The sequence below is a fragment of the Podarcis melisellensis genome (assembly GCF_964234715.1).
Source record: "Podarcis melisellensis genome assembly, chromosome: 4".
NCBI classification, from domain to species: Eukaryota; Metazoa; Chordata; class Lepidosauria; order Squamata; family Lacertidae; genus Podarcis; species Podarcis melisellensis.
Window position 1 is genome coordinate 63,860,089 of NC_138531.1, and position 15,776 is coordinate 63,875,864.

A 15,776-nucleotide genomic window follows, 5' to 3' on the forward strand; every position below is an offset into this window, starting at 1 on the left:
CTCGCAAGCAAGCCCACTGAGTTCAATGAGGGGGGCGTAAATGCGCATCGGAATATTTGCAATCGTGCAAACGCGTCAGAGACATCTAGGGCGCAATGCTGCCCACGCTGACTTTTCCAAGAGGCTTACTTCCGCGTAGACATGTAACTGTGTACTGCTACTCGCCGATGATAAACTACAAGCCCCATAAATCAGAGCGGCACAGCAGGGACGTAATTTTCGCGCCTGCGTAGTTAAGGGCTGGAGGCGCGGTGGGAGCAGAGGTTCCGTCCTTTCCGTTGCTCAATGAAACCTTCCTAATGGAGCGCCGGAGCTTTTGATGGTGCTGCGCAAGCGCTGTGGCTGGAGCTGGCACGATGGAGCGTCCGCGGCTGCTACAAGTTGCAAGCCTGTTTCTGTTTGTTCTGTGCTGGGGGAAGAGCTCGGCTGGTGAGTCTGGAGTAAATGCCGCCGGGATCCTGCTTTGCAGAGGAGTCGCGCCCCCCGTTGGCATGGGCGCAGCTCCGGCGCGCCGCTTTCTTGTCCTTGCTCCTCGTTGTTACAGCTTTGTTAACAGTAGGCTGCTGTGTGTGTGTGTGTGTGTGTGTGAGAGAGAGAGAGAGAGAGCGACCGACCTATAAACACCGGCGTAGAAGGGTCTTGCAATCTTGGATCGTCGCCTCCGGTCCCGGTTCTGGCCACATGGAGCGATGCGTGCCCAAAGGCAAAACTGATACTTCCTAAGTGGCTCCCTTCTCTTTGTCCCGCAGAAATTCTGAAGTCTCCGAGAACTTCCTTGCTTAACTGCTCAAGAAGTGCTGCTGCGGCTGCTGGTGGGGGCAGTACTGTTCAGCAAACAGGAATTGATTTTCCCGACTTAAAATATTAACTGCTTGTGTGTGTGTGTGTGTGTGTGTGTGTGTGTGTTTGGGGGGGGGGAGGAAGGAAGGAAGGCCCTGATGAAGCTCATACCCTTAAAAAACACATGGGGGTCTTCTTTGTCTTGGAACTTGTGTTTGCCCCTCCTGCCAGAGTAATGGCAAAGCGGACTTGCAAGCAAAATGAAATGAGTGTCTCAATTTTAGACACTCTTGGAGTGCACTGTTTTCTTCAAACATTTGGGAGTAAGGGTAAAGTTGCTCTTGCAACATTAATATGTCAGAACTTGTGACATGCTACACAGTCCACTTCTGCTGCTGATAGCAGACTTTTTGCGGGGCTTGGCATTCTCTTCCAAAGCTCCAACCCATGCATCTCAGTCAGGCAATCTGGTCTAGAAATGGAAGGATGTGCATGGATTGAACAGCAGCATTTTTTTTATTTAAAAAGAACCCCTTCACTTGGTGTAAGTGTACGAACTCAAACATGGGACGCGGGTGGCGCTGTGGGTTAAAGCCTCAGCGCCTAGGGCTTGCTGATCGAAAGGTCGGCGGTTCGAATCCCCGCGGCGGGGTGCGCTCCCGCTGCTTGGTCCCAGCGCCTGCCAACCTAGCAGTTCGAAAGCACCCCCGGGTGCAAGTAGATAAATAGGGACTGCTTTCTAGCGGGAAGGTAAACGGCGTTTCCGTGTGCGGCTCTGGCTCGCTGGCCACGTGACCCGGAAGTGTCTCCAGACAGCGCTGGCCCCTGGCCTCTTGAGTGAGATGGGCGCACAACCCCAGAGTCTGGCAAGACTGGCCCGTACGGGCAGGGGTACATTTACCTTTACCTTTTTACTAACTCAAATAGGCAAAACAGTTTTAATGCCTGCCTTCTTTTTCCTGTGGTGCAATCTATGCGTGCTAATTCAGAAGTAAGTCCCCACACCATGTTCAGTGGGCTTGCTTGGGTAAGTCAGTGTGTTTTAGGACTTATTTATATATTGAATTTCTATCCTCTTCCTTCCAAAGGAGTCCAGGGCAGTAAACAACAAGAGCTAAATCAATAAAAACATCCGAAAAACAATTCCACAGATTGGGCAAAATCTCAGCCTAAAAGGCTCGTTGACAGAGGAAGGTCCTTGGTAGGCGCTGAAAAGACAAGGAAGCAGCACCTGACTGATATTCAAGGATTGTAACTTTTTTATGCTGCTGAAGCTGGGTTTCTGGGTTTAAAGCAGCTTTCTTGTAAGACAGGCTACCCTTTCATCACTAGATTAGGTCTCAGAAACAAGCCTCCCACTATACCAGTCTCATGTGGAAATGTGTTGCCAGAAAGCTACAAAACAAAGACCCTCAACCTCCCACATCGTTGCTGGTCTGAAGGTCCATGAAGTTACCACCTTGCTGAAGCTAAACAGATCTAGGCCTGGTTAGGGCCTGGATGGGTGGCCTCCTAGGAGCAACATGCACCACCTTCAGTTCCATGACAGAAGAAAGGCTGGAAGGAAATAGAATTAAATAAATATACAATAAAATCCTTCCCTTCCTCCAAAGACTTCAGGGCAGTATAAATTAATGATAGAAGAAAGTTGACAAATACTCATTACTGAGAAATGCAACTCTTTGAGAAGGGATTCAGTAAGGAAATACCATTATACATATAGGGGAGTGTTGAGAAGTTCTGGAGGGCAAATAAATGGTGGGGGAATTTGGCCAGGTCCCCCCACAAGGGATTCACAGCATTTTCCTTGAAGGTGCTGTGGTTAAGTCACTGAACAGGAGGCTGGATCCAGATTCATTCTCAACACACAGGACAAAGCCTTGGCTACCCTGCCTTGATCCTGTGTGGGTGGGCAGTGGGACCCCTTGATGATTGTATCAAGATTGTCCAGAATTTAACCCTTATGTATCTTTCAGATACAAAATGGAGCAAATTCCTGGTTCAGATAGACAGAGCTGTGGAGAACTACAAACCATGTATGCAGGCAAACTGCAGCTGTCATCAAAGGTAAGGGGCCGGCATCTCTCACAATCCAGTTAATATTTACAGTGTGATATAACTCACCAACTCAAGGTTGAAGGTGTTACCCTAAGTATGCTGAATTATAAGCACCTCATGTTATTGGGGATCATTTGCAACAACCTCGTTATTGGGAAGCAGATGTTGTGTGCCAAATCAGACCTGACACCATTTACACAGTTAATAATTGTGACAATTTCTTTTAAAGAATAAATAGCATGGGTGGTGCCCTGCTTGAGATTGAGAACAGATGCGTGGGTTAATCCATCTGAGGTCCCAGTCTGGATTAGCACCTGCCACTGGCTTTTAACAATTTTTGCACATGCAGTTTGTTCACACAGTTGCTAACTGCATGGCATGTCTAGTTGGAACTTGTGCTGTCTTGAAATAGTAATATTTAACATTGCAACCACCACCACCTGTTTATGAATCGCTTGTTACAGATGACAGAGCCTCACAGTGATAAAGCACTAAACACAACAGAATATCAGCTTGAAATATAGCACCTTAAAATGTCAATCCATTTTTTTTAAATGATATTTATTGGACTTAAAATGTCAATCCACAGTCAATCAGATGAAGGATGGTATACCAAATTAATAAATAACAACTATAACACAGAAAAATCCCCCCAACACAGAATTGAATTAATATTCCGATATTAATTCCTATATTTAATATTTAATGACACAGGGTCATTAAAAATAGGTTCTGATTATTTGTGTATATCTATTGACCAAACATAGAGAGTAAATATAGCGTCTTTGTTGGAAGTATAGTAATATTGTTACTAGGTGGACCCAGTGGTGTTAATAGTTTAAAGTAGCTCCCTGTTTCAGCTCCCCCCCTCTCTCTCTGTGCAAGGCAGCAAGTTCAGTATTCCACTAAAGTGATTGTATTGAACCATCCCATGCTAAAATCCCTTCCTGGAATGACTTAGCTCTTTATACTAATTTTCCTTAATGTGTTTAATGATGGGTGGAATCTTTCTTCCCTCAGAGTTAGGGAACAGGACTTGGCTCCCTTCCGAGAGGGGATCTCCGAGGAGCTGCTGTCAGAAGCAATCAGTCGAAGGCTTGGGACGCACTACCAGATCATTGAGAAGAAGTTGTACCGTGAACATGATTGCATGTTCCCTGCAAGGTGAGAGCAATACGGAATGTATCAGAGAGAGAGAGAAACAGGAAAATCTCCCTAGCCTCCTTAACCTATGGGTCACTGAGCAGAAAACATTTGAAAGGGCTAAATTCCAGTGTAAGAGGAAGAAACTGATGAGGCATTGCTTTGCCTGAAATGTAGAAATTGCATTTGCTTTTGTGAGAAATCAATATTGACATGGCACTTTAGTTGTACGAGGGGGTGATGCGGGTTAGAAGCTGAAAGAAATCGGCAATAAATGCCTCTTGGGAGCAAGGATAATGGAAAGGGATAACTTGCTGAGTTGTCTAAAAACAGTTGTTTGGGTGTCAGAAGGAGCTTGTGTCTGCGCCCAGCTTGGTTTATAGTCGTAGTAAAGAGCAAACAACACCAGCATTGCAATGTGTCCCTATTGCTTTCCTGTTTCATTTCAGTTCCTGGGCTTTTTGTGTGGTCATGCTGTTCCTATGGGTATAACAGCCTTTCTCTGTCCTCTGTTTGGCTGCTTCCCTTCAAGTCTATCTAGAGAGACCCCATTAGCCTTTTATCAATTGCCTTGCATTCAACCAACTATTTCCTTCACCATCTCTGCTGCTTGCGTGGTGTGCCTTCATTCAAGTCTTGGTCTTCAAGACACGGACACTTTACCTTCAGTGTGGTGTAGTGGTTTGGGTGCTTGACTAGGGTTGGTGAGACCTATGTTCAAATCCTCACACAACAGCAAAACTCAACTAGAAGACATAACCTACCGTACGGGGAGGATAAAAGTGCAGGCTGGGGAGGAAAACCTGTAGTTCTTGAGGGAAGGAGTAATACAAAAATAATGGGTGGGAGTCAACAAAGTTTTACACAGAGTAGGTCCATTGTAATTAAAGGGACAAACTTAGTCACATTCATTAATTTTAGTGGGTCTACTCTGAGTAACATGCAGTTGAACGCTATCTGTGATAGAAAAAATGCTATATACACATTCTCAATAATCCTTACAGCATCCCTCCAAATCCAGTTAGTGTAATTTTTCTTCTGTTGAATTGTATGGAGCCCTATACAGTGGTGCCCCGCAAGACGAATGCCTCGCAAGACGAAAAACCCGCAAGACGAAAGGGTTTTTCGGTTTTTGCGACGCTTCGCTAGACGATTTTCCCTATGGGCTTGCATCGCAAGATGAAAGCCCATAGGGAAATCTCGGGGACCTTTTTTTAAATGCTGGCGGTGGGGAGCAAAGCCTTTTTCCCCCCTCCGGACTTCAGAAGAGGTCCAGGAAGGCCGGCGGGGGCGAAAGGCTTTGCTCCCCACCGCCAGCATTTTAAAAGCGGTCCGGGATAGCAGGGAAGCGCTTCCCGCTATCCCGGACGGCTTTTGAAGGCAGGTCCAGGACCTCTTCCCAAGGCGGGCGGGGGGCAAACGTCTTTGCCCCCCCTGCCTGCCTAACCGGGGGCTTTTAAATCGCCCCGGGACTGTCCGGGGCGATTTAAAAGCCCCCGGACGGCTTTTGAAGCCTCCCCCCGCCGCCCGGCATCGGGGCATCGTCCCGATGCTGGGCGGTGGGGCAGGAACGCCTCCCCCCGCCGCCCGGCTTCGGGGCATCGTCCCGATGCCGGGCGGCAGGGCAGGAACGCCTCCCCCCGCCGCCCGGCTTCGGGGCATCGTCCCAATGCCGGGCGGCGGGGCGGGAAAGCCTCCCTCCGCCGCCCGGCTTCGGGGCGAGAAAGCCTCCCCCCGCCGCCCGGCATCGGAACGATGTCCCGAAGCCCGGCGGCGGGGCGGGAAAGCCTGGGCGCGCTTGCAACTCTCCGCAAGGAGCGCTCCCGCTGCTTGCGGAGAGGTCCACGCCTGTCCTGGACCTTTTCTGAAGGCAGGCGGGGGGGGCAAAAGTCTTTGTCCCCCCTGCCTGCCTTCCCAGGGGCTTTTAAATCGCCCCGGACAGCGGAGAAGTCCTCCGCGATTTTAAAATGCCGCCCGCCAGAAGAGGTCGGGGGAAGGCGGTTTCCATAGGAACGCATTAATTGATTTTCAATGCATTCCTATGGAAAACCGTGCATCGCAAGACGAAAAACTCGCAAGACGAAGAGACTTGCGGAACGAATTAATTTCGTCTTGCGAGGCACCACTGTAAGTGCAAATGTGAGGCAGAGGAAGACTGCTGAAGGGGAGGTGGGGAGTTTCTTTCTTGGGACCACCTGGGAAGTTTGTGGGTGAGGCTCAAGCTCAGGACTTATTGACTCTTAACTCAAGCACTTAACACTGGTGTATCCCTCCCATCTCATGCGGGTTGTTCTCTGAATCTTTTTGAGCTTATTTTCACAATATAACTGAGTTTAAGGTATCAGTCCTTACAGCACAGAGTCCTAACATATGGACAAGTAATTCCATCGACATTGTCTATAAAATTGTCAAGCATTCACCCTTAGGTAGCCAAAACAGCACTGCCCATGCACAAGGAGGTGATATTGGCAGACTTGGGGGAAACTGCTTTGAGGTTCCATTACAATAAATCGGTAAGGATATTTACTTCAATAGAAACGGAATAAAACCCCAATATTTGCATAAGTACAATTTTGGCATCTGTCTGTTTCATGACACAATGGAAAGAGTTTGCTATCAGGGTTAAAGTCAAACCGTTGGAGAGTTACAGTGCCTGCTGTGGCTGTAGAGACCGATACGGGAGAGACATGTTTCATTGCAGCTGGGGCAGATGAAAGCATCCAGTTATCCTGCTGCAGATGCACCATGGTGTTTCTTCTCTCTGCTCTTCTCCTAGCGGTGATTTCTCCTCTGGTCACGGCTGTGAATACATGACCTGTCTGTCTGTCTTCAGGCACTACAGTTGTCTGCAAGGGATTCCCACACACCAGGGTTGATGTTGATGTCATGTTTTCAGACATCTTTGTAACACAGAGTTGGTCTGCCAACAGGCCTGGTGCTTGAAGCCAGCTCCACAAAATGCATTAGTACGTATTAGTTAGTGGCCAGAGCACACTAACTATCTTTTGCAGGAGAAATCTGAAAACTGAGTAGGAAGGGAAATGAAATGGAGGATGATCGATGAAGGCATGGCTGGGACTTCATTTCCTTACAGGTCTCACTTGGTATGAGTAATTCTCAAGGCCACCCCTTGCACGTATTGCTATCCACAGGTGCAGTGGGGTTGAACACTTCATTCTTGAGATCATTAACAACCTCCCGGATATGGAGATGGTGATCAATGTGCGAGACTACCCCCAAGTGCCCAAGTGGATGAAACCAAAGATACCCATCTTCTCCTTCAGTAAGGTGAGAGAGCTCCTTGGTCATACTTGGTGGGGACAGCTAATACACTTATTTGAATATCTTGCATTACGGAGATATTTTGCAGGAACTAATGTGCTTCTGTCTGTCCATTTTCTGAAAGACGTTGGAATACTATGATATTATGTACCCTGCTTGGACATTTTGGGAAGGCGGACCAGCTGTTTGGCCAATTTATCCAACAGGCTTAGGACGTTGGGATCTAATGAGAGAGAGCCTCAAAAGGTATGTTTCTGGAGAGAAGGATGAAGCTTCACTCCTCAGTCTGACGTGCGTTTCCTAAGAAATCAATCATACTTTGTAAGATGGAAGTATGCATGACATCATAACTGGCAGTGATCCACAAGCTTTGTAAGTTGTGAGGGACATCTGAGCTAGCTGAGGCTGCGGCCCTATGCCCACTTACCTGCGAGGGAGCTCCATCAAATCCAATGGGACTAACCTCTAAGTACACATGTATGGGATTGCACTGCTAATTTGGGGGGCTTTAAACAAGCCAAATTGGTGGAAATCCAAACAGGAGTTAGCATATGGGGCAGCAATGACTTTGCAGACATCCAACCGTAAGATGCAAGAGTTTTGGTATTTTTGTGAGTGTCTGTTAACTGGAACTTCAGCTTCTCTGTATAACAACTCGAACTTGCTACGATCCCCTCTTTTTCACAGCCTTTAATGGCATAGAGGCTGCCATCGTTGCTTTCTAGAACATCCTGCAGTGATGGAAATAAATACATTGATTCCCAAATATGACACAAACTGACCAGTTTCTCTCCAGTGTCATCAATTTTAGATGTGAAAGAAGTGGCACATTAATCAAATGGTAAAATGCCTTGCTAGAATAATGGGTGATGCAACTAATAGCATGGAGCAGAGTTTGTTTAGTTGAGGTTACTTAACCTAAAACCAAGAAGGGATTCAGAGAAATAGGATGGATTTCTTTGCTTCTCTTACTAAGGTGTTATATGTTCATGTTTTTAACATCATGTACTGATCAAACTCTCCTTAGCTCTGCAGAAAAATGGCCCTGGAAGAAGAAAATTTCGAAAGCCTATTTCCGAGGGTCCAGGTAGGTTAGCTCAGTTCCCACTTCGTAACACTGATATACTACCAATGATTTGTATAGTGATAAAACCAGGGCATTAACAAGACTAGGGCTATGTACTGTGTTGCCCAGGAAGATTTAATGTTTACAAATGATATAATCAGGGCTCCAACACATTCTCAACAGGGGTTGATATTTTAAGTTCAGAACAGGGCGATTGTTACCTAGTAAAACAGCTGTTGTTGTTGTTGTTTAGTCGTTTAGTTGTGTTCAACTCTTCGTGACCCCATGGACCAGAGCACACCAGGCACTCCTGTCTTCCACTGCCTCCAGCAGTTTGGTCAAACCCATGCTAGTAGCTTTGAGAACACTGTCCAACCATCTCGTCCTCTGTCGTCCCCTTTTCCTTGTGCCCGCAATCTTTCCCAACATCAGGGTCTTTTCCAGGGAGTCACAAAACAGCTGTACTATGTACTAAAACAGCTGTACTATGTACTACAACATTCTCAATTGTTGATCGTCTTTCCTGCATTCTGGTAACTATTAGTGTGCAGCCACTGTTCCAAATATTTTACTCAAAACATACACAAAACAAAAGACCCTCAAATGATTTACATATACAAGATACAGAGCAGCTTTGGCTTTGCTGAGGTGGAGGAAATGCTAGTTTCCTGCACATCTTGTTCATGTTCTTCTCTGCTTTATTATATTCAAGCAGAACTTTCATACTTTCTTGATGACAGGATGACTTGTGGGTTTTTTGCTTTGTGTGTTTGGATGCAGTGAAGAAGCAAAAATACATTATAGATCTTCTGTATCTCAGGGGTGGAAAACCTGTGGCTTTCCAGATGTTGGACTAGAGTTCCCATCAGCCCCAATGAGCATGGTCAGTGGTCTGGATGATGGGAGTTGTAGTCCAGCAACATCCGGAGGGGTAAACATTCCTCACACTCTCTTATATCTGCAATGATGTGTTATGTATTCATCTAATTATTGATGGGGCTCAGCTTCCTACCATCGTTTCTGCGGCATATCAGTAAATTAAATAAGTTTGTCTTCCATGGAGAACATCGTTTAACAGATTTATGTGTGGTTTCACTGGTAGGACAAGTTCAGAGCGGGATCCCCTCATTCTTCTTTCTCGAGAAAATCCAGACCTTGTTGACGCAGAGTACACGAAGAACCAAGCCTGGAAATCCGAAAAAGTAATTACTCTTGAAGGCAGCTCTTTCCTTTCTCTTAGAAAAGGGGTGTTCTGTTGTTTCAAAGTCTGGCTTCAGCAGGAAGAGAGCCACTGTTTTTCAGGACACATTCATAAGATCACACACTGATATCCTGGAATAATGACCCCTCTGGTGTTCCATACTTGCCAACACTAGCACAGGTTAAGAACCTCACTTCAATAATAAGTATGAATTGAAAGGATGGGGGGAAATGTCTCCTGTTGACTACTTGTTAGTTCTCCTGGGAGCCCAGTGTAAAAGTGCCATTGGATATGTGAAAAGGAAAGGAAAAACTTAACTGTGGGAGATTATTCGCAAGTAGTGTTGTGTTTAAATTAGGTGCTGAGAACTACATTTATGGCAGTAAGACATTGGAGCATCATACAGCCAGAGCCCTGGATTCATGTCGTGCTGATGGCACTTTGATTTAATTATGAAGCCTAATGTCACACACTTTTTCTGGGAGAGTGTGTGAAGGAGGATACATTGTCTTAAGACACGGGTGGGGAATGTTTTTCCAGACTGAGGGCCACATTCCCTTCTGGGCAGCTTTCCAGGGGGCACATGTTAGGGCCAGAGGAAAAAGTAGGCAGAGGAAGAAATGTGACTGGACTTGCTCCTGCACACACTCACAATGTCTTCCCTATCCTCCATCCATCCAGGCAAGCAGGGTGTGGTGGTGGTGGTGGGGAATTATGAAAGTTCAAGGACATTCCAGGCAGGGAAAAGAACTCAAGGAGGGTCCAGAGGGAGGCTGGTGAGGGGTGGAGCTTGGGAAGTGGGTGTGTGGCTGAGGAGGAAGTGTGAAATCTTAAGGGGTGACTAATCAAGCATTGCCTTAATTTATTGGTTGTGCCCCAGTAGCAGGGTTGCCATACGTCTGAAATTCTGTACAGTACATAGCCAGAATACTGCAGTCAGAAGCAGCATCTGGGCAAAGCTCAACAACAACAACAACTTTATTATTTATACCCCGCCCATCTGGCTGGGTTTCCCCAGCCACTCTGGGTAGCTTTCAGCACAACTTTTCCAGCAGTGTCCAGATTGTCACTTTTTAAAATATGGCAACCCTACCCAATAGGAATGTGTCAGATAGGCAAATTCTGATTCTTTTTTTGGTTGAGTGTCCCGTAGCTTGTTGGCTGATTTGATTTTCATTGAGATGCTTGGTTTGGCATCTACCTTATGGCATAACTAATCATTCTCGTGCTCTGGTTTTATTTTGTGGCTTGCCAGTTGTGTCTCTCTGCCATCCTCTAGTTATGTTGTGACTGAGTGGCATGTTCTATAGGATGTAATTTGGAACTTCTCCGCTTAAATATCTGCATTGCATTTCATGGTGCAGAAGAGGAAATAACCAGGACTGTAGTGGAATTGTCACTTAGATGAAGGTGACGGTTTGCTGTGAACCTTAATGATCCAATGAGCTTGTAACTGACCTACCCACTGCTCTGCATTGTGAGGAAACATTATGCAGCTCCAGCCTCTTTGTAAGGAACATGTGACAAGAGGACTTTGGGCTGGCACTAAAATAAGTATGAAGTTCCAGATATACACATGCCAAGAAAATGGATTAGGAGAAACCACTGCTTTTTGCAATCTTAAAAAAAAATAAAAAATTAATATGTACCTTAAGCCTGTGCATGTTTACATAGAAGTAAACCCAGGTGAGTTCAACAAGGCTTACTTCTAAGTAAATGTACAGGAGTGCATCCTTAGAAATATTTGGACTATTACATTTTCTGTGATAGGTTCCAGGTTTATTTAGATTTCCTTGGGAACAGGGAGTCTAATTTTGTGTCTTCTGAAAATAAATCTTAACAGAGAAACTGTACTTGCACTTATGGTGTTTCACTTTGGTTGTAGTCAGTAGGTAGATGATATATAACAACAACTTAAAATAAATATATATGTATATATTGTTCTTAAAGGACACTCTTGGGAAACCACCAGCTAAGGAAATTGCACTAACAGACCACTGTAAATACAAGTAAGTAACTGTGTCAGGCTGCAATTCTATTCATAAATACGTCAGGAAAGTGCATTGAACATAATAGAATTTACTTCTGAGTAGACATGCGCAGGATTGAACTGTCCGTCTAGAATTTATTGGGACTGTTTTCATCTATCTATCTTGTTTTATGTTAAAATAGATACTGGAAAAGTCTTTAGACCATAAAGATGTTCAATTAACCATTAGTTGCAAGACAAGGCATTTGCTCCTATCGTCATGCTGCTGCCATTGGCACCTTTTGCCTTACCCTGAATTGTTTCACAAGCAGGAATATATGCATTCTGTTTGTGCCTTGCAGAATTGCTTGTCCGCTCCACCCTTATGAAAACTTTCTGTCACACAGTTGTGTTAGTTATTGTAATTTAAGGAAGGCATTCAAGGAATCCCAAAGAACCACTATATCCCCTGGGTGCTACTAAGGATAATAAGTAGCTGATATGATTATACTCTGTGGAATATCAGCAGCTCTTCTGGTAAAGCAAACCGAAGGCACTCTCATCTTCGGTCCCTCGAGTATGTCTGTGAGATATTTCAGTGCCACATGTAGATGATGATCCTGCAATACTAGTGTGTTAAATGACTTCCCTGAGGTCTTTTGGGAAGAGCAGAATGGTGCCTGGAATAGAAATTATGGATTCTGGCATGGAGGTTTTTTAAAGCGGAATAACTTCTGCATTTGTGTTTTGATGCTGCATCCTGCCATCTCCCTGACTTGTAAGGACAAAAATGTTGGCAACTAATGTTCAGGCACTGTTGTGTTTTTATCTAAAGTATTTTTTTAGATAAATGTACTCTTGTAGACTATTTATTTATAGGAACTCACTATAAGGGCCAGGATTGAAACCAAAATGCAAGCCAACACCATAGATCATTATTTCCCAAACTTGGGTCTCCAGCTTGTTTTTGGACTACAATTCGCATCATCTCTATCTAGCAGGACTAGTGGCCAGGGATGATGGGAATTGTAGTCTACAAAACACTTGGAAACCCAAATTTGGGAAGCACTGCCACTGTGCTTACGGAAGTTTAGATTTGCCGTATTTGTCTTTCGATACTCTGTGGCAAGAGTCAATTGGCGTATGTTCTTCCCATATGACCCTTCTGTAAAGCAATTAATGTAGTACATAAGCAAGTTGAGGAAGAAAAGCCATGCCCTTCTCATAGAACTATATGAAGGCGACCTAACAGATGTTCGGAAATAGGCAGCTTACTGCCCTCCAGACACTGGACTACAATTCCCATCAACTCTGACCCCATTGGCCCCGCTGGCTGGGGGTGATGGGAGTTGTAGTCCAACTATGTCTGGCAGGCACCTTGTTGGCTAACTTTGATCTAGTCCCGCTTGAACAATGACCAGATCTTTAAAGAGAGTGCAACCATTTATTTAATTGTTGTGAATTATTCAAACAAGTTTGAATCTCTAGAAGAATAAAATTCACCAAAAGCTTAATATCCCAGTTTTGTTCAATGATTAAGTAAGTGCACTGGTTGCTGGAGGAGAGGGAATATTATAAGATGGTGTCTGTTTTTATTATACAGATACCTCTTCAACTTCCGAGGTGTGGCTGCCAGTTTCCGCTTCAAGCATCTCTTTTTGTGCAACTCGCTGGTGTTTCACGTTGGGGAAGACTGGCTGGAGTTCTTCTACCCTCAGCTGAAACCTTGGGTTCACTACATCCCAGTCAAATCAGATCTCTCTGATGTCAGGTGAGAAGTTGAAACTGAAGCTGGAGTGGCATATTAACCGCTCCTTGTGTACTGAGATAAAAACATCAATGTACCATGGGAGCTTCCAGACCAGCTGTTTGTTTAACATCCTTGCTGATACATTCACTTGGAGGTTATACAATTTTGCCCACTTTGTTTCAGGGAGCTGCTACAGTTTGTGAGAGAAAATGACGAGGTAGCCCAAGAAATTTCAAAGAGGTAAGTTTTCCTTATATGTAACCTTATATGTAGCTTCCATGAGGCAATTATTCCCACTGCAGAGCACCAGCTGTTGTGATGACTGGCAGAGGTGATAATAGCTTTCGAAAGTAAAACTTGCAAAGGCTGAAGGGCAATGATATTCAGAATCCTTTTAAACAGCCAGTGAAATTCCATCCCAAATTCCTTCCTTCAGTGGTGATATTAAGTGTGGTATCGTGTTCAGAAATGTATTCTCCTAAGTCATACTTTGAGCTGACCTGTTGAAATCAGTGGACATGACTAACTTAAATTCAATGATTTCAGTGACTCTGACTTATGTATACAGGTCAACCCACCCCAACAAAACCCTGATTGGGTATGGGCTTTCGTGCAATAAGGGGTGGGGAATATACCTAACCTTCAAATAATTGTAAGGAATGTTCAGCATAAGGTTGGGCATTATTATGAGGGGAACAGAGGAGATAGTTTACTGTTTGTTGCTTTGGAAAAGAGGACCACTCCTGAAAGGGAAAGTTACTATGCGGATCAGTGGTTTTTAGTAGTTCTTGAATTTAAAAAAGCATTGACTTTTTATGTAAAGGAAGAATGCACTCCCAGTTCTTCTCCCTTTTAGCCGTGGATGGAAGTTTCAAGACATGAGTTGAACATTCCTGTGCTTGATGTTGAGCCTGGGAAAGATGGGCATGGTTTGCCCACAAGGCCCTGGCAGGCATAGTTAGTCCTGTGGGTCAAAGGTCTCCCACCTCTGGGATCTTCAACATAATCAAGATGAAAATCCTGTGGCACCTTAAACACACAGAGATGTGCTGAAGTTAAGATCTGGGGATTGAATGTACCTTCCAAATGTACAAAAATTGCCCATGAAAGCTTATCCCACAAAATGTTAATCCTTACCATGTCTTATAATTTATTGCATTTGCTGAAAGTGACTGGTTTGGTTTCTGTACTGTAGTTTCTCCCTACAAACATTATTGCTGTTCTCTTTAAAATCAAATTAACTATCATAACTTCATGCCCAAGGAAACCTGAGAGCTCTAGCTTAATGGGGCAGATAATTTTTTGTTAGCGATCCCTAGCCCTTCCCTCACAGCACTCCCATTCCTTGAAGAGATGCACTGATCATTAAGCCAGTTTTCATCCTTAGTTCTTGAGGTATGAAAGCCACTAACTGTTGTCATCCTCTTTGCTTATCTTTCTTGCCTCTAGAGGTCGCCAGTTCATCATGGACCACTTGCGAATGGAGGATATCTCTTGTTACTGGGAGAGACTTCTGACTGAATACTCCAAAACCCTAACTTACAAAGTTAAACGAAAGAGTCACTACAGTGAGATTTCATCCAGAAACTTGAAAACAGAACTGTAAAAATATTTTTAAAAACTGTTCCATTTCCAGTTCAGGACCAAGACTTGTGGACACTGTTAAATCCAAAGAGCAGAACGGTTTTCTTCAAGCTTAGAGGAAAGAAAGTGTTATTGTTACTTACTGTATTAAACTATTTTATCAAATCTGGAATTTTCTTTAATATCATGGAAAGTAGATTTTTCCAGAAGTGTTCAGATATGTGGGAGGCCAAAGTTCCACTGAATTCTAGTATTGCTTTGTGGTGAAATCCTTTTGAAAAGGGAACTATGTTCCATGATGTTTAACTGACTCACTATTTAACACCAGATGAATCCTATGGAGTGGGCTGTAGTTTCTTACTGGTGAGTGAATCATTTCATGAATCATCATGGATGCAACATTTAATAATGTGATCTGTGTAGCGTTTGGACAATAGTTCTTTGCAAACTCTGAGTCTTTATTGTTGCAAAACATCAATGTGGTACACAGCAATATGAAAAACTTTTTAAAGCAATTCAAAATAATCATTAAAATGAATTACACAACCAATAATAATAATAATAATAATAATAATTTTTATTTATATCCCGCCGTCCCCAGCCGAAGCCGGGCTCAGGGCGGCTAACAGCAATCAAATAATCCAACATTCTAAAAACATTTCATTATAAAAATTAATTAAAATCAAATTGATGGCAACCATTAAGCAAAATTCTGTGCAGATTGCCAGAGGAGGGAGTCAGGCTGCGCCCTGACCAAAGGCCTGGTGGAACAGCTCTGTCTTGCAGGCCCTGCGGAAAGATGTCAAGTCCCGCAGGGCCCTAGTCTCTAGTGACAGAGCGTTCCACCAGATTGGAGCTGCAGCCGAGAAAGCCCTGGCTCTAGTTGAGGCCGGCCTAACCTCTCTGTGGCCTGGGACCTTCAGGATGTTTTTATTTGCAGACC

The 15,776-nt window shown here is 44.4% G+C and overlaps 1 protein-coding gene across 2 annotated transcripts; it reads left to right on the plus strand.

The window, feature by feature from the left end:
* Positions 1-235: 235 nt before the first annotated feature.
* POGLUT1 (protein O-glucosyltransferase 1) lies at positions 236-14,998 on the plus strand. 2 transcript variants are annotated; one of them, XM_081907900.1, is made up of 12 exons: positions 285-429; positions 1,869-1,981; positions 2,757-2,847; positions 3,859-4,002; positions 7,134-7,269; positions 7,388-7,509; positions 8,291-8,350; positions 9,432-9,531; positions 11,481-11,539; positions 13,103-13,270; positions 13,433-13,489; positions 14,699-14,998. In XM_081907900.1, exons 3-12 carry the CDS (start codon positions 2,819-2,821, stop codon positions 14,853-14,855), a joined length of 1,032 nt encoding a protein of 343 aa, XP_081764026.1. In that variant the 5' UTR covers positions 285-429; positions 1,869-1,981; positions 2,757-2,818; the 3' UTR covers positions 14,856-14,998. The 2 variants fall into 2 exon arrangements, with proteins under 2 accessions (XP_081764025.1, XP_081764026.1); XM_081907899.1 differs by lacking the exon at positions 1,869-1,981 and having other exon boundaries at positions 236-429.
* Positions 14,999-15,776: the final 778 nt, after the last annotated feature.